The 22,359-nt window shown below is 43.2% G+C and overlaps 1 protein-coding gene across 9 annotated transcripts in view; it reads right to left on the bottom strand.

Annotated features, from left to right (window-relative positions):
- LOC120457308 (zwei Ig domain protein zig-8) overlaps nucleotides 1-22,359 on the bottom strand; it is a 136,417-nt gene that overhangs the window by 8,923 nt on the left and 105,135 nt on the right. For 6 of the 9 annotated variants that reach the window (XM_039644798.2, XM_039644799.2, XM_039644797.2 and 3 more), the window contains 3 exons: nucleotides 10,446-10,656; nucleotides 1,782-1,909; nucleotides 634-802 (listed from right to left, as the gene is read on the bottom strand). In XM_039644798.2, coding sequence (XP_039500732.1) covers nucleotides 634-802; nucleotides 1,782-1,909; nucleotides 10,446-10,656 — 508 coding nt within the window. Of the gene's footprint in view, nucleotides 1-625; nucleotides 803-1,781; nucleotides 1,910-10,445; nucleotides 10,657-11,975; nucleotides 12,289-22,359 lie in introns of those variants that run through there. The other 3 variants (XM_039644802.2, XM_044006642.1, XM_039644803.2) reach the window with 3 other exon arrangements.

Here is a 22,359-nt window from a genome sequence, read left to right as displayed (position 1 = left end):
CATTTTCCTTGCAATCGACTTTGTAATGCTGTAGTAAGAGTATAGTGAGTTTTTAAAGCAATTGAATTTCTACCCCAAAATTCTCCCATGCACGAAACTGAAAAGCAGATTGCTCATACGCAAAGTTGCCGGCTAATTGTTGGTAAGCAACCCCCGGCGATTTTACTTCCAAAAATCCAAACGGCCAACCAGACGGTGGTACGAGCTTTTCGAAAAACTTGTCGTCAATCACTGGACGCGCTCGTCTGTCAAATAAAGCCAAACAAGCTTAGTTGACTTTTGGGGGCCGCACATTTGTCTTGCTGGACTGGCGCATTCGCAAAGTGACCCCCGGACCCACAAGGCAGCTAAGTCCTGCACTGCGAGAAATGTGTTTAAAAACTACTAAGGATAATCCAGCAAGTTAGGTTGGTAAGCAATATCTATAAACTGAGTTTGGCTTTTAAAACCACTCTATTACTAGCTTATAATTTCCCAGCTATATAGTTTGCTATCTGTTCAGTAGGTTAGAGATTATACCAGTTCAGTTCAGTTTCCTTTCCTATTCAAGTGCAAGGAGAAGCAGAGAGCAAGGACAACACTCATATTTAGGCAAGCGTTTGCAGAAAGCGTTTTGCATACCGGGCTACTCACCATCGACGATATGCACGCGCACCGACGTCGGATTGGCATTGGAGGGGGTGCATGTGTAGAGTCCCGAGTCCTGGGTGATGGCCTTCTGCACCAGGAGCCGGCTGGTGGTCAGCACACCTTTCTCGGTGACTAATGATATGCCGCCGCGAGGTGAATCGAAATTTATGATCTGAAATAAATAACGCCGACGGGGGGGTGGGGGGTCGACGGAAGGCAAACAGCTTAAGTGCCAGGACATACAATTTTTTTATATTTTTTTCCCAGGGAACTGCTGGGCTAGATTGTTACAATTTCCAGTTGTTGTTGGGGTATAATATTTGGGTTTGTGCTTGTGTTCTTTTTTGGGATGCTGGGCTGCTGGGTGCAGAGCATGTTAGTTAAATTTTTATTAATGACATCGTGTTAGTCAAGCCGGGTTGCGCTTTGGCTTTGGCTTTGGCTTCAAATGGCTTCGTTATGCCGGGGAAATTTCTTATTTCGCCAGCAACTCCCAAAAAATAACAGAAACATAAAAAATACAAACCGGCAACAGAATTTCCTTGACATTTGCACAGGCAACGAAGAAGAAAAAAAAATGTAGAACTGGAAAAAGTGGCCAAATGAGATTGTGGCTGACCAAAGATTTTGTACCTTGTTTGCGGGCTGCGGTTCTTCGGATTTATGTAAATATTTTTTGGTCAACTTAAAGCTGTTAGCTTAGAATTAAATAGTTATGCTTCCATTTACTAACTCCATATACTATGTAAATGACATTGGACATTTGGCATTTTGGCATTACCAAAAGGGATAGTTTGCCTATCTGCTGGCATGATGGAAAACCATATGACGAAGGCAAAAAGGAATTCCTGCTGGAATACAGCTGGTGTTTGGTTTAAAAGTCGGTACTTTTTAAGAAGACATGCCCAGAGAGCTGAAACTAATAATAATAATCGTAAAAATTCAAGAGACAGCCGCATGCAGGACCCTTATCAAACGTAATTATTGATGCGGCTTCTGTTGTAGCCCGAATTATTATATAATGTTATATGGTACTTGGGGTTGGTTAGCCATGAATACGTTAGCCTTGCAAAGATGTGCACATGTCAAGTGGTTTTCGTTGCGGTTTCGCGGTATTTATACATTTTTGTGATGGCTTTTTGTGCACTCACCTCGCGGTTGTGGGACCAAATGACGGTTGGCGGCGGTTCCGGTGCGAATTTCACAATGCAAGTCAGATTGATGGTGGATCCGCGGTTGATGTGCAGTTCGGGGCCGCCGATGATGTCGGTGACGGGTTCTGCAAGACAAAGGAGCAAAAAAAAAATGAGATATACTCGTACATTTAGCCTAAGGATGGGGTGAAATCATTCCTCTTTCATAAGCTGCGGCGCACACACAAAATGGCGCATAAACCATTTTGAAAGCTCATTTCGGTTAAGCCGCAGCAACAATAAAAGTAAAAAACAAAAAGTACACACACGCACACACACACAGACAGAGAGAGATGCCCAAGGACATTAGGAGTCGTCCTGAGCCTGTTTAAGAAAAGTTTATCTACCGTTGCGTTAAATTGTTTTCTTTCCTGCTGCGTAACCAGAGCACATGTACTCAAACCCTCGAACCCTCGAAAACCTCGAAAACCTCGCACCACGTGCATTTGACAACTACACGTTTGTTTACTTTCTTATTCATCGTAAAACAATTTCTGACTTTCGAGTAACTGAGAACAGCGGATGGCTACAAAAAAAGAAAAAAGAGTAAGTTCGAATAAATGCAAAGTGACAGGGGAAAAAGGACGAGAATACTCGTATACGACAAAAATGAGAAATGGTGAGGAACCGATATCTCTCAAATTCAAATGCTGGCCAAAGTAAACAACAAATTGTGTCATTAGTTCAAGGACATTGATTGAAATCTCGGTTGGTCGTAACTAAAATTGGAAATTCCCAACTTGCCCCTCAGACACTTTCGTAAATTCCTACATGCAGTGAGCAAAAAAACTTGCCATCACAATCATATATTTCATATAATTTCATAGCCTAATAGAACTTCCTTTAAAGTGTCTAAAGCAATCATTACAAAATACATCATTACAATCATTACAAAATATTTGGGTTTACATATGCACTTCCAATTAATATATAAATTAATTTAAAGTTTATATAACTGTTTTTTTAGTGTCTATACTACATAGAGGAGCCTTTCTTGCTCTCTTCCCTTGTTCAATGCTAATAAATTGGGATTTCTTTGCTGCCTTTCTCCTCCTCTTTCTACATCTCCATTTCCATTCCCATCTCCTTCGGCATCTCCCTCTCCCACTTTCTTTCCTCGCTCTCCCCTTTGTCGCCATTTTGGGGAGCTGCAAAATGGCTGCTTTAGCGCTTCCGGTTCTCAAAGAACTTTCGTCGGTGTTTATGTGTTTGTGTGTTAGTGTGTGCGTGTCTGAGTGTGTGTCTGAAAGTGCAGTTACTGTAGTCGCTAACGGTAATGTGCTCTCTTGGCTGAAAACGCCGCTAAAGGTTAGTGAAAGTTATGCACTGCCGAAAAGAAAGTGGGCGGCTGGATAGGTGGGCGTGGCATGGCATGGAGTGGCATGCCGTGTGTCGGCGGTTTTCGTTCACTTGGCTAGATTTTTTGCCTTTTGGGCTATGCCCCATTTTGCTATGCATCTCGTGCTCGTATCTCTCAATCTCCATTTGAAGTTCTTTATGCTCCGCAGTTATCTCTCGGCGGTACATTTCCGCCCCCCTCGTCCCGCGTTAGTACCACATTTGCCAGAGATTTGATCTCCGAGTACTAGGATACTTGGATACTTGGCTGCTCGGATACTCGGTCAACCTGATGTGCAGTTAACTCTGCGAATAATCCGAGCTCTTCTCCAAAAAGTTTCCCTGCATATCCGTGCGCCACAAAAAGTAACTCAATGGGATTTCAGCTGGGAAATGCCTCGCGAGTGCCATAAGCCAAAAGTTTATAAAGTGGAAGCATTTCGGGGCGAAATGTAGCAACCGAAAAATGCAAAGAAAAAATCAGTTTACATATATGGATATGGTTATTAGCTACAGGACTTCGAAGGGGCCATGTTATGGAAACTGGGTAAATAGCTTAATCCAATTTTATTGAAATATTTCCATTAAATTAAAACCAAAATGCATGCATAGCTTGCAATCGCTGAGAGTATTTAAAACTTTGCACTTTACTTTAAAAGCGGGCAAAACGAAGATCCCAACACCCAAGGCAACTTGTTGAAGATAATTTTCGCCTGCACTTTGAAGTGTCACCTTAGTCTGGAAACTTTCTGGTCACATGCCTGAAATATTCAGTCGAACGAACAACACTTGCATGTCCTTATTTATTCCCTATTTGGTCTCACCTACATACGTTGGCCGCCAGCTTTTATGGCAATTTAAACTTTGCCGTTCGCAACACATTAAACTTATTGATCCAAAACTGGTTCGGCAACAGAACCCTACGGAATTTGGCCAGAGCCTTTAAAAACAATGCCAAAAAGGACACGGCTAGGGAGGGGGGGTGTGGGTGTGGGTGGTTGCGTAGCAAATTGCGGGTCATTCGGCACATGTGGGCGTTATGTGTGTGGGCCTGGGGGCGTGGGGGGGTGGGCGTGGCTTTGGGGCCGAAGGGCGTGGCGCATGTATGTGTGCGGCGAGTTAATATTAAACAAATATTACGCATACGACACAAGGGAGCAGCTGGAAATCATCAAACGCTTTCGCATTGTGTATGTATTTCTGCTTGTGTGTTTTGCCAGTTTGAATGTGTGTGTGTGTGTGTGTGTGTGTGTGTAGCGACAAGAAGTATGCAGCAGGTTTATTATTTATGCCATTCATGCGGTAGAACATTCAAATAACCCGCCATATCGGTCCGAATACCACCCTACCACCACATTCCATCAGACCCGGCAGGAATTTATGACCTTTTTACTTTTAATTTAGACAAGATGCGGGGGCGATATCTGGTGGGGAATTCCATTCAATGCGGCGCTCGGTCATGCGCTCCTTGGAGCATTCCGAACGGATTATCTTTGCTGATTTTTAGTTTTCCTTCGGTGACCCCAAGTGACCCCATCCCCCATTGCCACTCACCGACTCAATTACCAACCGAATCCGACTTTCAGAACTATACAATGGATGTCAACGTGGCAGAACCATAGATTATTAATAGATCAGTAATTAAACCACCTAAGTAATTGTAACAATATCATCTAAAGAAGGTATTAATATACATCAAGCTACTGCAGTAATACAATAAGCACCCATATTTTAGATGCCACCATCTTGACCGCGACTGTAGTTACCTTGGCCTGCGCCAAGTGCGTGACCAGACTGCAAACGGCGATGGGCGAGATATTAGATATTAGGACAGTCCAATGGGGCTGGGCACCAACTTCAACTCATTAATCAACGTAATTTGGAGTCCTTGGGAGTGTAAACGGCGCTTATGAATGATTCATGGCCCACTTTAGTTTCTCTCCACACAATTCTTTCCTTCCCCCCCTTTCGATTTGGGGAACTTCTATTTGGGCGCTCTTATCGAATTAGTTGCTGCATTTGCGCCTTGCACTTTGATTAATCGACATGTCAACATTTGAGCCTAATTTGCAACTTTTATGCCGGGGCTTTCGAATGTGATTTATGGCCGAAAGGCAAACACCAAATTCACACACACACACTCACACACACACACACATTTATTGGCATATTGGCGAAACAACCCAAGGAATTTAAATGCCACAATGTGTTCCTTCGTGCGCCTTCGATGCTCCCTGTCACTTTAAGGCATGTAAATCAAATAATAAATTTCAATAAAAAGACAAATAAAACCTATCAAACGTGTGTACGAGTGAGTATGTGCCCAAAAATGATTCTCAAAAGGTCGCCTCCACGACCAGCCCATTTGCGTTTTCTGCTTGTTTACAAGCTGATTTTTAATGCCTGCCCAAAATACATTTGATATTTGTTATGTGCCTCGATTTAAGAGGTCTGCGTAATGTCTAGGACCTCGTAAGGACATACTAAGTATGGAACGATAAAATTTGAAAAGGATTTTAACTCAATGACCGACGTCTCTTTAAATCACTTAATTCAGGGCAGCCCATAAAATATTCTTGTTAATATATCAAACTCTTTATTTAATACATCAAAATCGTTATGCTTGTGCCTAAATGAATGCAATACATACAGAAAATTTTAGACTCAAACTATGGTTTATTAAAGTTCTATATATACACTTGCCCTATGAATCAGCCCCAAAAACGCCTCGCAATCTTTAATGCCAACCATAAAAGTGTCAGCGTTTCGGTGCGGAATTTTATATGTTTTCTTTGCTGTCATAAAGGTTAACGTAATGCTGCCTATAACAACACACAAGCACCCACTTAGACAAAATCGGGGGCGGGGGGCGTGGTCAGGGGCAGGGGCACGCCCACTTTTTGCGAAACTGAAACTCCGAGAAGGCAGCAAAGGCTTACACGCTCATAAACCTTTATGCGTTTTCAATTGAATTGTCCCGAAGTTTTGGGCGGATCTCGGATCTCGGATGGCGACCTTCATTTTTCCGTTGACTGTGGGTAATAAAATTTGTTGCCGTTGTCGCCATTGTTCTACGAGGCGCGATTTTATGATACCGTCAACATATTTCAACTTGGCAACGAGTCTGAGCACTGAAGTCGACCGAGCGACACCCATTTATGGGATTTATTTCGAGCAAATAATGGCGGTAAGTCATCCTGTATTCAAAATTAATGGGATTTCCTATTTAAAATATATATATTTGCTTTCTTGATCACGCCTTGCATGCTGTTAAACAACTTTATTAGTGATTTAGCCCATCTTAGCATATAGCATCTTATAATCTGTATTTAGTTGGCAGTCAGTGAAGACTGCTGCGTTTGCCTTGAACTTTTGGCCAGTCGAAAGGATATATGGGCGACATGGTTAAGTGGTCCCTTGGGCAAAGCGCAACAAGCTCTTTGGCAGGGAACAATGGGGACAAAGAGGACAATGAGTTGGCTGCCACGGTCTGTGGCACGTACACGATGCAACGGTTCAATAGTTGATTGGGCAACGGCTTATGAACTTGCCCCGCCGACACATGCATATATAAATGCGAGCTGCGCGAGCTGCGAATTGCAAATGGCGAATGGCGAATGGCAAATGGCAAATGGCGAATTGCGAAATCGACTTTTGTCCGTTGATTGACTCCGCCTGTCCGAACAATCGGGACAAAAGGCAGTACTGGCAAACAGCTTGCAGTTGACAGGATGCAAAGCCAGAATCTATCAACCGTGCATTATAAATTCAATATGCATCACACACACCCACGCACCCAAACTCCATGCATACATATTAATACATGTACATCTATATATGGCACTGGAATAAGCGATGGATTCGATTCGATTCGAATGGAATGGTATGGAATCGAATCGATTTGGACGAAGGAGAAATCATTGCACATTTCATAATCATCGAGAGCTCTCGGCGCACGGAATTGCTATGTGATTATGATGCCGGACAAGTGTTGGCCCATTTAAGCCCTTTTTCGGTGTAACACGTTTATATTTTGGCAAATACAACATACTATTTCCAAAAGTTTCTGAAGGTATGCAAACAAACATTTGAAGTGTAAGGTACTCTATGTGCGCCTTTCCCTTTCGTTTTGGCACATCCATTATTGTCGTAAGGGCTTGCCACAATTTGTTTCAAGTAAATAACTAACTAATAACTATGTGTATGTCTGCATATTCATTAAATATCGCCTCTGCCACATTTGGCGACGTCTGCTGTCTCCCCCCGAAATCGTAATGGTGGTGCACTTCTGTGCCATAAACCCTATGGAGCTGGGTTTGTCCAGGAAATTGACTTGAATTATTTGGCATTCGACGTATCGCATGGCATGTCGCACCCCACAAGCCAATAACTTAACCGGCGATTGCTAAGCCACCCCTCGAATCGCCCAATTTCATGGCGGCTGTCGTCACTGACAAATGCTAAAAACTCACTCACTCGCCCGCCCACCTCCCTCTTCTGCTCTCTACGTCGATTCGGTCGGGTTTCGTCACGAAGCTTTCGTCACGAAGCCAATGACAGACGGACGCACTTTATTTGCTGGCATTTGGCATAACAAGAAGGACGAATGCCAACGTTTACCCCTCTACAAGGATACTCAGAGCTACACTCGAAAGAACTGGCTCAGACTTGAAATGATATTCAATATATCTATAAAACAATTTTATTTCGTTACCAAACAAACCTTAGTTGCTGATATAGCGAAATGGATAAAAAATTCTAGAAGGCAAAATAGCAAAATTAAATGACCACAATTATAGGTTGCTTTTTGCGAGTGCAATAGACTCAATTTCAGGGTGTGATCTACAGTCAAAACCAGAATAATAGCTTAAGCTTGGGCAGAAATGCGCCGGTTCCCGGACAAACAACCGCAAATGTGTTTGTGCGTGACTGCGGGCAGGGCCACGCCCCAGTTCGCAACGCCCCCCGTTCCGGTATCCGGCCCAACCTGCAGCCCCTATCCATTTCCGCTCCGCATACATATACAAACATATATGCACACATACTGATATAAATATACGAGTATGTGTGTACACCCCACTCGAAACCCGAAGGCAAAGTGTTGAAAGTGGAATTATGTGTGTTTGTGTTGACATTATAATAATGGTTTGGTTTATGTTTATAGTCTGCTTCATGCAACCGTACACATGTTCGTCCTTTCGTCCTTTCCTCCGCTTCTACAGCGATTCTGATTCCGATTCAGGTTCTGATTCCGATTCCGATTCCTATTCCTATTCCTATCTCCACTCCTACTCCTATTACTATTCCTACTCCCATTTCAATCCCTAACGCCCCTTGCAACTTTTGCTGCCATGTCCATGTCCATGCCGCATGTCTGTGTGTGTTTGTGTGCTTTGATTACTATTCAAATATTGTGACAGTGTGAAAAATAAACAAATTTGCATTATTTATTTTCATATTTGTTTGCTTTCGGGCCTGACAGTGACTCCGAATGTGTGAGCCCTGAGTCCTGAGTCCTGACTGAGTCCTGCCTGAGTCCTGCCCAGCAATAAGCTTCATCTGCCACACCCCTGGAAAAACTGCCCCTTCGTCCGACGACCGAAAACGAAAACTTTTCGCACGCTCTGCCCGCCGGAAAAGTTTGCTCGTAATTTTTGTCGACAATTAATAAAAGAAATTATGCATTGAAAAGAGCCGGCGAGGGACGTTTTGATTTAAATAAGATATCTACAAAGAGCCTAATGTATGAGGGTGCAGACGAAAAATGGTTGCAAAATGAGGGGCGGCTAATAAGGCGAAGTATCTAGGGAAGTTCGCCTTGGGGAAACATACTAATTGATTATAAATTTCAAAACTTTCGAAACTAGAGTGAAGTCGTATGTTTAAAGTTTTCATTTTTAATGCACGCTTAAAGTGTATGCAGTGAACGACTTCATTCTTAAACTTATCCCAGGAAATTTAAAATGTTTAGTTATCAGGCACTAATTTGTACAAGGCAATCCATTTTGTTAGGAATTAAGAATTGTAATCCTCTATAGTTTTTCCCTTGTGATAAATATATGACGGATCTCTTTCAATCACTTTGCTCTGAAAGTGTAACCACAGCTGCGGTCATGACAAAGTAAATTTAAAATACGCAAAATATTGTGTGTCGTGTCATTAGTTTGCGGCGCCTCAAAAAGAAGGCAACGTTTTCTTGGCATCGCCTTTTTTGTGCCGCATAAGTTGTGATTTATGAGCCGAGGCAGCCACACCGCCGCCCATCCCACTAGCACCAACTTCCAGTTGGCCAGCATTAGCGGCTCCTCTTTGGGCTACTCATGCCCAGTGTTCCCAGTACAGTATAGTATGGTATCCACCATCTCAGATCATCACGCGCTTGGTCCTCTGGTCGGCTTGGTTGCTTGGGTGTTCATCGGCTGGGCCAGAATGAATCTGGATGGGAGAAACTGGGTGAAACTGGGAGAAACTGGGAGAAACTGGGTGGCGGCGGCCTGTGAAAAGCCATAAAGTGCAAATGGTGCCCAGGGGAATCATCAAACAGCAAAAAGCTGCCATAAAACGACACAAACATGTGCGCAACACCAACACCGCGCGCCAGAGTGGAAATGGTGGATGTGGATGGTGGACTCTGGGTGCCGCGGATGACTGAGATACGGGATGTAGGGATGCAGGGACACGGGGATACGGGGATACGGGGATACTGAGATACAGGGATAAGGTAGCTGAAATGGAGACCCGGAAATAGATACCCCATCAAGTGGTCAACATTCGTTGGTATGGCTGTGTGTCGTTCGGTGTCGGTCTGTGTCTGTATGTGCCCACCATGCCAGATTGGATATCAGTGTAAACATCAAAGTAGTTGGCAAATCACTCACACGTAGCCAACTAAAAGCGCTGTGGAGCTGCAGGGGCAGGTGGGGCTTGGCTAGGATGGTCGGGAGTGGGGAGTGGGGAAGTGGTCGTGGGAGTTGGGGAAGGAAATGTAGATGGTGGAGCAATCCCGTGCATGGCATACAAATTGGCGGCAGTTTTGGGGCCACACTGAGCGAAATAACGACGCCGCTTGATTAACTAGCCGAAGAAAGGGGGGGGGAGATGGAAATGGGAATTAATAGAAAAACAAGGCAACTAAATGTAGTTGGGTTTCTCGCTTTGTATCGCAATATTTGCAGGGCTTGAGTAAATCCACTTTATTGCAAAGACTTGTACTTTGAGTACAAGTAACTTAGTTACTTCAAATATTATATAATTTCAAATGAATACATGTGTTCGATTACTCACCAACAATGTTCAGGTAGACGGAGTGTCCAATTGGGGGCGTGGTCGATATCTGGCACTCGTAGATGCCGGAGTCCTTGCGTTGCGCGTAGCGTATACGCAATGTCCAGTCCTCGGCGTGCGGCGAATGCATCGCCTCGAATCTCTGGTCGGAGGTGTATGTGTAGCGGCCCACGGTGAGCAGGTGTATATCTCTGTGTCGCACCCAGGACACCTGAAAGGACGAAAGAGAGGGGTGGCACTTAGTACTGCGTCTGACGGCGGGTGAAATGGTGTCGAGCTGCCTCCAAAGTGCAGTGCCAAACTGCAAAACTGACTTTTGGGGCTTTTAATTGCATGCTTAGTCATCGATTTGACTTCTGTGTGTGTGTGTGCGTGTGTGTGCAGTCAGCCTGCACGAGTTTGTGTGTGTTTATTGCACGATTACAGGACATCCTTTGCGCCACACACCCACACACGCACTGAAGCCACTGGAGAGCGTCGTACGATAAACAATTTAAATGCCAAATTGAAATCGTATGTGGGTGGACCACTGCTTACACCGGAAGAAACTCGAAGGTGCTTTTATTTGCAAGCTTACAAATTCTTGGGATTCAAAATTATTTATAAAACAATTGTGATGTAACTAATGTTTGCATTGACTAGCCTAAAATAGTTTGAAGTATCTTCCGCAATTGTTTCAAAACACTTAGTTACAAAATTTGCTTTCAGTGTCGGATTTGCTGAGCTTAGCAGCGCGCTGCCTTTTGCGGGACACTCGAAAGGTCCAGGACTAAAGGACTGAAAGTGCAGGACTCGACGCTCCTCTATGCTCTTTGAGTTTTATGGCGAATCAGCAGCCCCCTCGACGGCTTTTAACTGTTGGCCATAATTACGCGCCGCTTAACTCGCTGCCAGGGGCGTTGGTAAATCGGATGGAAGGGGGCGCCTGGAAAGGGGGGGGTGAGGTCCTGGAATCGGTCCTGACAAATCAACAAACGCATCGCATTTTGGGTGCGGGAAAAAGGATTTTCGGCTGCGGAACGTTGACATCGCCTGTGGTCTGTGGCAATGGCGCGAAACAATCGCATGCCGAAAAGCGTGTGCCACTGAATACGGGATGCCATTGAGGATTTGGGATTTCGGGATATCGGGATTTCGGCATTTCGGATTGTGTTGACTTTGTTCCACTGCCCGCACTTACATACTACATACAACATGCATACTACATAAAGGCGCATACATACATACATACATACATATACGGCTGACCAACTTGCACCGCCACATGCACAAACGTCCAGTTTCTGCATGTTTAAATGCGAATTGGAATCGAACATTTTGGATGATTGGCAAATGGAGCGGCAGCTGGAGCAGATGTCCCAATGACAATCGTCCTTTTCCTCTTCCGCTTCCCTGGCACATTTTCATATTTCCTGTTCGGCCACACTTCAAATCAAACGCTGAGAGAAACCACTCACACATGCATGCGATATTATCTATTATAACCAACTACTTGTATAATATTCTTGTAATGTGCATTTTATAACATACCATTGCCAATATGACTCCCAAACACTTGATATCAGATATATTTCGAATATACAAAAATTATTTTCAGTTTTTTTCCTCTCTGCAGCAATCCATCGAAGTATATTCGTTTTCTATGCCCTGGCAGTTGTAATTATTTTAAGGCACTCTCTCCGGTTCACCCTCGTTCGATGCGGCATTTAATTGTACTTTTGTTTCAAAATTCATTTTACTGGAGTCCCACTCCAAAATGCACACTATGCATGTGGGTGTGTGTGTGTGTAAAAGGGGGGTTGGACATATATTAGTCCCTATGATTATTTGTTCCGGGCTGTTGGTTCTATGCACTACCACTCACGATGACAGCAAATTTGAATTTGTTTTGCTCTGGGAATTGAAACTCCAACGAACTACTAGCAGAAAATTCGAATATGATTGATTTCAGTGTGGCCAACTGGGTTTGTGATGCTTAATAATGACTAAATTAACCTCCAGATAAATTACCCCCAGATAAACAAGCCTCTAGGTAAACTAAACTAAAGATAAACTAGCTTCCAAACAACTAACACCCAGAAAATCTAACGCCAGATAAAGTAGCCTCCAGGTAAACGAACATAAAGATAATCTAGCTTCCAAAAAAGTGACCCTAAATGTGGTTTATTTAGAGCGTCATGTACTTTTTAGCACTTTAAGTATGTTTGGTTTAGTCATTACATACAGAGTTGGTAATTATTTTGTGCGGCTTTTGGGTCTGTTAATGAATTTGTTGTACAATTTGCATCACCAATCACCAAGTTGCATTCTGGGCATTCTGTATGAAGGCAATTAGGTAATTACGACAACATTATTAGCAAATTAATTTTGATTTTATGCGGCGTGGATGCCACACGCCAAAAAGAGGATTGAACATTTTGCGCAGCCCTCTTGTATGTCCTGTTTCCCCGCCCCTTATATCCTTAAGCCCCCTTCACTGCCAACAATATAGGGATATTCACTCTGTGTTTTCTCTGTGCAATTGCAAATTGCGCATTTTTGTTGCATTTGTTGCATCGCTTTCGTTGTTGCCGATTGTGTTGGCGGCAGGCCAAATGATTTGGCAAGGAAATGTGTGAGAATGGAATTGGAAATCGGGGGATTTTGCCTTGGATTGCCTTGGCCCATTTAGCAGTGCCAACATATATTTCCAGCTATATATAATGAAATAATACCCAGCCAGCTTACCTAATGAACACGTTACTGTGTATTCAATTTAAAAGCGCACATTTACCTCATTTGATCAAGTTTACCTAAAGCCCGAAGTCATATGGCAAAGGGAAAATTCAATTCAATCAATAGATAGATTAAAAACCAAAGCTAAAATGCTATTAAAATGTTTTTTAATTTTTATTATAGCCAAAGGGAGTGCTCAGAACGGAAATTGCATTAATCGTAAGACGCCCAAAAAAAAACATACAAATATTTATGCATAAGAGTGGAAAATTGATGATGGCAACCTCAAAGTGAAATACTCGTACACCAAAAGCCATTCAAGGCTTACAACTTTTCCGAATCTCTATCCATTCAGTTGTTCTCCACAATAATTGGCGAAAACTCACTCTCATTCTTTCCCAATCCCCGAGCTCGCCAAATATTGTTATGCATAAATTTGATTGCATTTTGATTTCAGTCGGATTCGCTCAAGTCCTCGACCTCCTGCCATCGGATTCCCTTCATCCCAACTGGCAATGCAATTTATGGTGCTCCAAAAATGATTTCCGCTGCTCAGTACTTCAAAAATCGTAAGGAGGTCTATTTCTGTGCCAGCACTTGATGATCTGGGGCCATTATTGTGTGCTACAATATTTCCATTCACTTTTCGATTTTGCTTTTGATTTTGGTTTGATTTTGATTCAACAGTAGTTGCAGCAGCATCTGTTTTTCCAGGCGCTCGAAATGAAGTGACCCACACGCCAAAAATCCTTAAAATCTGCAATCACAGCCCCGATTCTCGACCCATGGCAAAGGAACAGTTGCCGGTTACAGCCATTTCAAATATGCCTCTGGCTTTTTTGGCATCCACGGGCATCCTCCTCCCCCCCTTCCGCCCACCTTCCGCCCTCTTTTGTGTGCCAAAAGAGGCGTGGCCCCTGGCAAACGAACGACAGGAAGCGAAAATCCAGCAGCAGCAACAGCAGCAGAAATGAGCAAAATTATGAGTGCAGAATTTTCTAATTTAATGTGATTATTATTTGCACTATCTTGCCGGGCGAGAGCAGGGCTCAATTTATTTAGCAAAATTTTCTGGCCAACATCACGGAAGTGTCATTAGTCAGGTTTCTGTGCCATCGGAAACGGATGAGATGGAGAATCCTGCGGAAAATTGGGGGAATGCAGCTATGGAGCCATGGAGCTACGAAGCTAGGGCCATTTTTAATGCCAGCAAAATATTTGACTTAAAATTTTCAATTCAATTAGAGGCAGGTAAACACGTAAAAACGAATTATAGATATAATTCAATTTCGTTTTAAAATGGGTTTAGTACATGCCCTAATCCATCTAAACATAATGCATTTAAAAAGTGCACCTAATTAAAATGAAATTGAATTTTATTTAAGAAAAATATTGCTTTTGCTAAGCAGAATCCTTAGTGTTTTTCAAGCGGAACCCAAATATTCACTTCAATTGCAGTTAATTCAAAGACAGACCCATTAATTGTGCTACTCCAAAAGGGCAGACAGACAATAATAAATTGTTAGTCCAAAAAGATAGGAAATGTGTAACAAGAAATAATAATAACAGAAATATGCTTTGTAAATGGCAATCATCAAATGTATCCTTCTGTGAGGCAACAATAATCCAGAGGATTGTTAGTCCCGGGAAATCCTTAGACACATTTTTTCTCCCGTTTCCGTACAGGAGATTGCCGAAATGACTTGTGAGTTGTGTCTGTTTTGTATGTGTGGGTGTGGGTGTGGGTGTGGGTGGGAAGGTCGACCTGTGCCACCTTCTGTGCCGCAGTTGGGGGGTTTTGGCACTGATTGGCACTTCATTTCGACTGCAGTCGGACTCCCAGCTCAGTTGCCAGGTATCCAGATATCCAGCTATCGCCGGGTATTTCCAGGTAGTCCCAATCAGCAGCCTCTCACGTGCAGCAACAATGGCAAGAATAAACTAAGCAAACAACTTGGCAAAACAGCCGTGCAGGTAAGGGAAAAATGTGGATAGCGGGGGCTGTGGAAATGCCGTGGAAATTGGGGAAATGGGGTCCACAGAGTGAGAGTGAAAAGAAACAGCTCCTTACATATTCAAAAGCAAGGACATCTCATAATTTGCGCTCGTTTCCATCGCCCAAGCTCGGTGCAATATAAACCAACTAAAAAGTTTCACGCAGCGCAAACTTTTAGCTTCCCAGCCACCTAAAAAATAAAAACGGAAAACCCACTGGATTCCATAGTAAATAAAAATAATAAAAAAAAAAAAAAAAACTAGAGGAAAAATCGAGTGGCAGTGGGGTAACAAAGTGTCGCCGAAGCGAAGAAAAACAACCATCGAGCAAAGCGTCGTGGAAAAAACTTGTCAGCGCGGCTTTGGGGACATATGAAGCACATGCCGCAGTCCCGATTCGACTAAGGAATTCACCGCTCCTACCACACACACACACAACCAACCCCTTCCCCCCTCCAACCACAAAAAAGAAAAAGGAAAAACCTCAAAAAACGCCCCTCTAAAATCCCCCCTGCCCAGCAAGCCAATCATCAGAAGGGCGGAATCCTGAAACCTCCTAATGTCCCTGCTGTCCGTGATATGTGTGCCACCGAAAAACAAGATAAAATACAAGAAAGTCGAATTGAAAAATACTCTACTTTAGTCAAGAAGTTGAAGTATAATAGTATGTAATTAGTTTCTACTAAAGCTTATAGCTTTTATAAATATTGTATTTCCCAATCCATCACAAGTTAACTTTGCCCTTAATTACGGATCTCATCACATCTCGCTATATTATTATATTAAAAGTTTAGTTTAAAAACTATAGAATTCTTATTTAAACTTGATATATATTTCCATTTAGACTTTTACGAAAGTCTGGCGTTTGAAAGAGTATTTGTGGCGAAAGGGGAAGGCGAAACCGAAATCTTTTTGCAATAACAAAAAGCCCGGTTACGGCGACTTTATCGACGCTCCGGACGGAAAACTCGGCGGACAGATCCAGTGGCGAGGGAAGAGGAAAAAGGGGAAATGGGGAAAAGCTATGCCCCGCATCCCGCCTTAGTTTCCCTTGTAATGCGATTTTCATTTCTTTATTCGCCGCTGTTATTGGCATTTTCCTTGTGCCGTTTTCCCTCCCCTTTTCCGCACACACTTTTCATTCATTTTGAATAGGTCGCGGGAAATGCAGTGGGCATCAGCGTGGAGTTTCGGTTCCCACTCGGTCTCAAAGTTGAGAACTTTCGAATAGTTGTAAGCTGGCAAGCAAAGCAATATACTTTCTAGACTGAAATTCAATTCGTCAATCAATAGAAAAACTAACTGCAATGATCTTGAAAGGTTACCAAAATTGGAGTTCAAGATTATATAGCATAGATAGATAAAGAGGTACCATATAAAATGCCGAAATTATTCTCACAGATCTGCGAGGTACTAAATTGTTTTTTAGGTAATCAAATAGTTTAAAATTAGGCGCAAAACTACCATAATTTTGTATTTTATTTACCAATCTAATGGAGTAAAAAGCCGTCACGAACTTGGTGATAAAACCTTACCAGTAACCGCTTGCTCAGCTCAAGTTTATTTGACTTTGGCAATTGAAACCTTCACTCTTTTTTTTGCGGTTGCTGTTTTCATGCTTTTCTTTTTTTTTTTTGGCTTGCTGTACGGGCGCCGCAACTGATGTTGGAAATTTTGCTACAACTGGAGAGCGCGGGGATAAAAAAGGCAAACCAATTTGCAGCCACAAGGCAGTACTCTGAATCCCCAGCACCACCAGCACCACCGACACCACCAGCAGCCTCCCTTAAGATCCCCCACAATCCGCAATCGGTTTCCGTCTGGGTTTTCCCGGCTGCATGTTTATTTATTTTCACTCTGGCTCGCATCGCTTTGTTTTATGCATGTCGCGCATCCTGGGCCCCCGTTGCAAAAAAAACCAAAAAAAAACAAAAAAAAAAGGATAAAGGATAAAGGGAGGATAAATAACGATAGCGGGACGGAAGAAGAAAAACTGTGCAAAAAGCCACTTCCGGCACTTACAACGACACCTACGCATGGCTACACCATCCGAAGGGCTTTCGCCGCGCACTTTTTTTTTCCGCCGAAACACACTTTCACCTCGCATTCTTCATTTACTTCGCACACTGAGAGAAATCGAAACTATTGCATAGTTCGATTTAGGGTTATTTACCTAACAGCTAGAAGGAGATGTCACCTTTAGAAACTAAACTGAAAGAAGAGAAGCCAGTGGCACTGAGAACAAGGCAGCAATTCGGTTTGTAGCGCTTATTTTTTGCAGTGTACTAGTTGGAGTTTTCAGCTGCTGCGGTAGCTGTCTCCTGTCACTGCAGCAAAAAAAAAAAAAAAAAAAACTGCGGAGTCAAGTCGAAAGTTGGCACTCCACAGCTCGGCACACTTTTCTGCTCCCTGCCAACGCCCATTTAAGCTAAAAAGTAAACCAATTGTTAGTTTTAATGGAATTTATTGGGTAAATATTTGCTAAGCACAAGAAATTGCTTGTGAACATTTGTCGTCGTTTGGTTGATTTAAGATTAAAACTTTTGCAATGACGACAGTGTGCTGTGGTGTGGTGGAGATGGTCAACCATCCCCATGCCATTGGATGCCAATCAAACCCAGTGCCTCAATGACATTATTGCTTTTAATTTATTTTGTATTTCTCCGATCCCAGTTCCCTGCCATCCCGACCGTCCAGCCCGTCCAGCTCGTCCAGTCCATCCAGAAATACCCATAACCATTCTCAATATCCAACCATCTAACCATCCAACCATCCTGGCATCCATCCCTTTCGTATCCATCCCCAAACATCCATCCAGTGTTCTTTTCTCTCCATTTTCCTGTTGTCTGTGGGGGCTCTGTTAAAAGTTTTCATTACTGTTTGTTAGTTGACGACGTCGCTTTTAGTTAGTAAATGTCTTTCCGAGGCGATGGAGATGTGGGCGATGTGGGCAATGGGGGGATGGCTTTTTATGATTTATGCTCGACCAAGTTTTAAGACAGTTCCTGCTCCACCAGCAGAGCAGCATGACAAAGCTTTTGTTATGCATCTTTTAATTTGGTCAATAAATGTCGTACGAGGAGGGACCTTGGGGACGGGGATGGCAGCATGGGTTTTGATTAGGCCATGGCTTTATGGGCCGGGATGAATGCCGTTAGGGCCAATTTGCTCGAACACGTTCACTCATTAGTTTGGCCCCCACTCCCACTCCCCACTCTCACACCCACTTCCATCCGCCGGCCTTTAAAGAGGGATTGGCCTTGTCAAACAATGGCCTTGAGGGACCTGGGCTCGCCATTCAGTTTGGCTCCTCACTTGGTGGGTGGCCTACCCAGCTAACTGGTTATCTGGCTATCTGGCTATCTGCTTATCTGGCAGTCTGGGTCCTGGCTCCTAGATCCTGGGAAGTCCTGCCTTTGTCTCTATCTCTCTGGGGGTTGGCCCTATTCGGGTGTTCTTTTCTTTTGCCCAAAACCAAACATGTCGCAAAATAATATATATATGGCAAAAAAATTAACGTCTTAATTAAGTTGAAAAACAGTGCAGTTCATATTTAGCTATCTAATAAAACCAAAACGTAAAACTATCGCCGCACATTGCTGCCATTGCTGGGGAGGTTTAAAACAATTTTTCTAATTTTCGCACAACCATGTCACAATCATTGCGAATAACAACTGAAATAAACTCAACTTCTGACCATGCTCCCTTTGTGTGGCATCTGTAAATACCTGAACTCAGTTCGCCAATAAATGCACCGTCCACCATGTAATGGTATCCACCATATCCGCAGCAATTGTTGTTGGGACTCGTGTGCCGCTGGCAGCCTGCTGTTCAATTATTTTACAATCAACTTGTCTGAAAACATCAATAGGTATCGCCCGGGGGTATCGGCACAGCATGAACGTGCCCCATTCCACCCATTAGTTGACAATCTTATTGTTGCTGACAGTGCACTGCACTGGCGCACTGTGAAAATGCCATCTCACTGCCATTGTTTGTTTCAAAACATTGAGCTCAAACAAATAAAAAAATATATTTGAAAATCTTTCTTATATTTAACCCACTAAATTTCAAATTAACATATGTATATTATATAAATGATTTAACTTGTGCTTTTGTGAATTACTTCTATCGTTTCTCACAGTGTACTCAGTCATCTGGCTTGGTAGCTGCCAGTGGATTCCTTCTAGAGGCGCACCTTTTGTTCGCCTCCGACGACGATGCTGATTATATCGAGTTGGAGAGCTGCCTCACGCTGGCCACGCCCCCTCGCCCACACCGTGGGCGCAAAGTCGCATTTGTTCCACTTATTCCACTTGAACGCTTCGTTAAGAGCAAACTTTCGCTCTAATGTTTCTCAGCGCTTTTCTTTGCTCGAAATGGGTGGGCACCCTGGAATTTCGCTGGGGGAAAACTTCTTTGCGCCAATTGTCGAGGACAGCAGGACACGGAAACACGGGGACATGGCAACAGGGACATCGCTGCCAGGACATCGCGGACAAGGACACGAACACGTTCCACGTGAAGCCTATCAAGTGTAAGTACAACCTAGACCCCGTACACGAGCGCAAAAAACTTATCTAATTCTAAATTAATCTTGCGGAAGGGAAATCGATGTCTTTTATTTGCATATCAACCTTGGGCACTCGAAAAGAAGTAATTTCAATCACTTAATCTGGAGATTTTTATGCAGTTAATGCAGTTGCAGGAGAAAATATGCAATTAAAGAAATGTCAAATATAAAATCACTGCTATAACCAACTATAACTACACTTTTTCCAAGCTATTTTACTTTGGAAATTCTTGTAGCTAGCTCTTGGTTCCTAAACTATCAATAGAGTATTATCGCGATATTCTGGAGTATCTATTCTCCGAGTGTATTTGGATGAGGACTTGGATTTGTGTGAAAGGTGAGATGAGGCTGGATGGCGGAACTCCAGCGGAATGACAACGAGCCGAGACCACCGAGAGGCGACCTTGCCCTGTGATGAGTGGGTCGGCGTACGTGTTTCGCTTAGCGCGCGTCGAATGTCCTGGGTGTCCTTTTCCGTGCCCATTTCGCTGGGACCTGGGTCCAGCATCCGAATCCCCCATCGCCTGCTGGCCAAGATTAGCCTGATCCTAAGCCAACCTGAGCCAAAAGGCGAAGCGCACTGCGGAGCGACATTGACAAAGTTTGCACAAAAACGATGTCTGAACTGACAGCTAAGTTGCCGCTGGCGACAAACGGAAATCACCTGCAAGGACTCGCCTTCGTCCTTTCTTTTCCTGCCTTCCCTCGCTACTTTCTCCTCTCACCGACAAATGCAACAAATACCCCCAACGCCGTGCTCAACTTTTATGACAGTTTTCATTTGCCGCCGCCGCCGCCGCCGTTCGTCGACTGAGCTCTCCTTTTTTTCCTGAATTTCCTTTCCTAGATATCCTGTGGCACATCCTTGCGGTTGTTTCGGTTTTTAGTTTCCAGCGCACTGCGTCTGCTGGTTTCTTTTACCTACCTACCACACTCATATTATTTTTTGCCGTGTAAATGTTTTACGACAACATTGCTTTTGACTTGGCCAAGTTAAAAATGAAAAACAAAAAAGGACTACGATTATGAGTGTGTGTGTGTGTGTGTGCGTGCGTGTTTAAGGACGAGTGCCGCTGACAAGCTCGTCGTGTAATTTATGATTTATGCCATTCGGACTGACAGTTGCTGGCATTATAATACCGACCCTCGCCCCTTTTTCGTTCTTTTTCGCCAGTTGTCGTGTGCAGTTGCTGTTAAAATTCCACTTCCACTTCGTTTCGTTTGACTTTCGCTCTTTGATTTGGAATTATGCAATTAAGTAGCCAGTTCCTTGGGAATCATAGTTGTATGGGGCATTTAGGCATCATTTTGCCCAGTGATATCAACAATTTCTAAGGATTTTACTGAATTTATTCAAGCTGTTTGTATATTTCTTCTATGATTTCAGCTTATCTTCTTTGAAGAATTATGAATTATGCTTTATTTTGATTGCTCAAATCCTCTTTTTTCATTTGGGACTTACTCCAGCTTACTTCCGCCCTAATGAAGCATAAGTTTAGGTTGTATTTTCATATTTGAAAACATCCCAAGCGTAAGTAAATTGGAGTAGGGTTAAAACTAGCCACTCTTTCAGAAGGGGAGACTCTCCTTTGATTGAAGGCGTTAGAGTTCGACCAAGAAGACATACATAGTTTTCCGGAGCAGCAAATTCAGTTGGGGACCATTGTTTATTTGGGGACTTATGCTTTGGTTTCCGGTTGCCATTGTTGTCCCTGGTTTTTTCCCTTTCGTCTGCCCTTTGCTGTTTAATAAAGCAATAAATAAGATGCACGACTGCTGTCGGATGAAAGTGGGAAAAGTGGAGGGCAGATAGCACGTAAGGAAAATGCCGGAAAAGTCCCGGGGCCCGGAGATTTTGCTTGAGCCTGATTGGCAAGATGGTTGGCAGTCGATTGGACCTGAATCTGGAGAGAGGATGTGTTTAAGGATGATTGATTGCAAGCCTTAACTCAATGGGCGGCTTGACATCGATAAATTTGCGATAGGTGATGTTTTTCCCTGTTGGCTTCTTAAACACTTTGTAATGGAAATCGGTTCTTTGCAAGCTGTTGATTTCAAAACTATTAAAATACTTAAAGGGCTTATTATTTAGGCGAATAACGACAGGTAAAGACCAAAACTAAATTGCATTAACATGCCCACATCATTGGATATTAAATTCCAGCACATGCTGTATTTAATACTAATTGAATATTTGTTATAATAAGTAGACGATAGCTTGCAAGATTAAAAGCTATATTAAATTCCATATGTGCAATTGGGTTTATTGACTTTGGTGAGAGGGGCTCAAATTAAATGTAAGGATGCACAGAATAACACACAATATCTGGGACCATTATCTCTTTGCACCGACCATTTAGAAAGTGGTCATTTGGGGCACTTTCTCTTCTTTCCCCACTTTTCCCCACAGTCGGTTATTCAGCTGACCCTCGATCCAGTTTAGCAATTTCGATTCGAAGCCAAGTATGCTAATAAAAAGTAAGCAAGACAAAGCTAACATAAAAGGAGGTGCACATGGCACGAGTATGCTGAAAGCCAATAAATATGCAAAGATATCGAAATAGCCCTCAAAGGGGGCGGATGGATATGGATGAGTGGGCGTGGCACTCTTACCTGTGCAGGATATATACT

This window comes from Drosophila santomea, chromosome X (assembly GCF_016746245.2).
Source record: "Drosophila santomea strain STO CAGO 1482 chromosome X, Prin_Dsan_1.1, whole genome shotgun sequence".
NCBI lineage: Eukaryota > Metazoa > Arthropoda > Insecta > Diptera > Drosophilidae > Drosophila > Drosophila santomea.
This window is presented reverse-complemented; position numbering and strand designations above follow the sequence as displayed.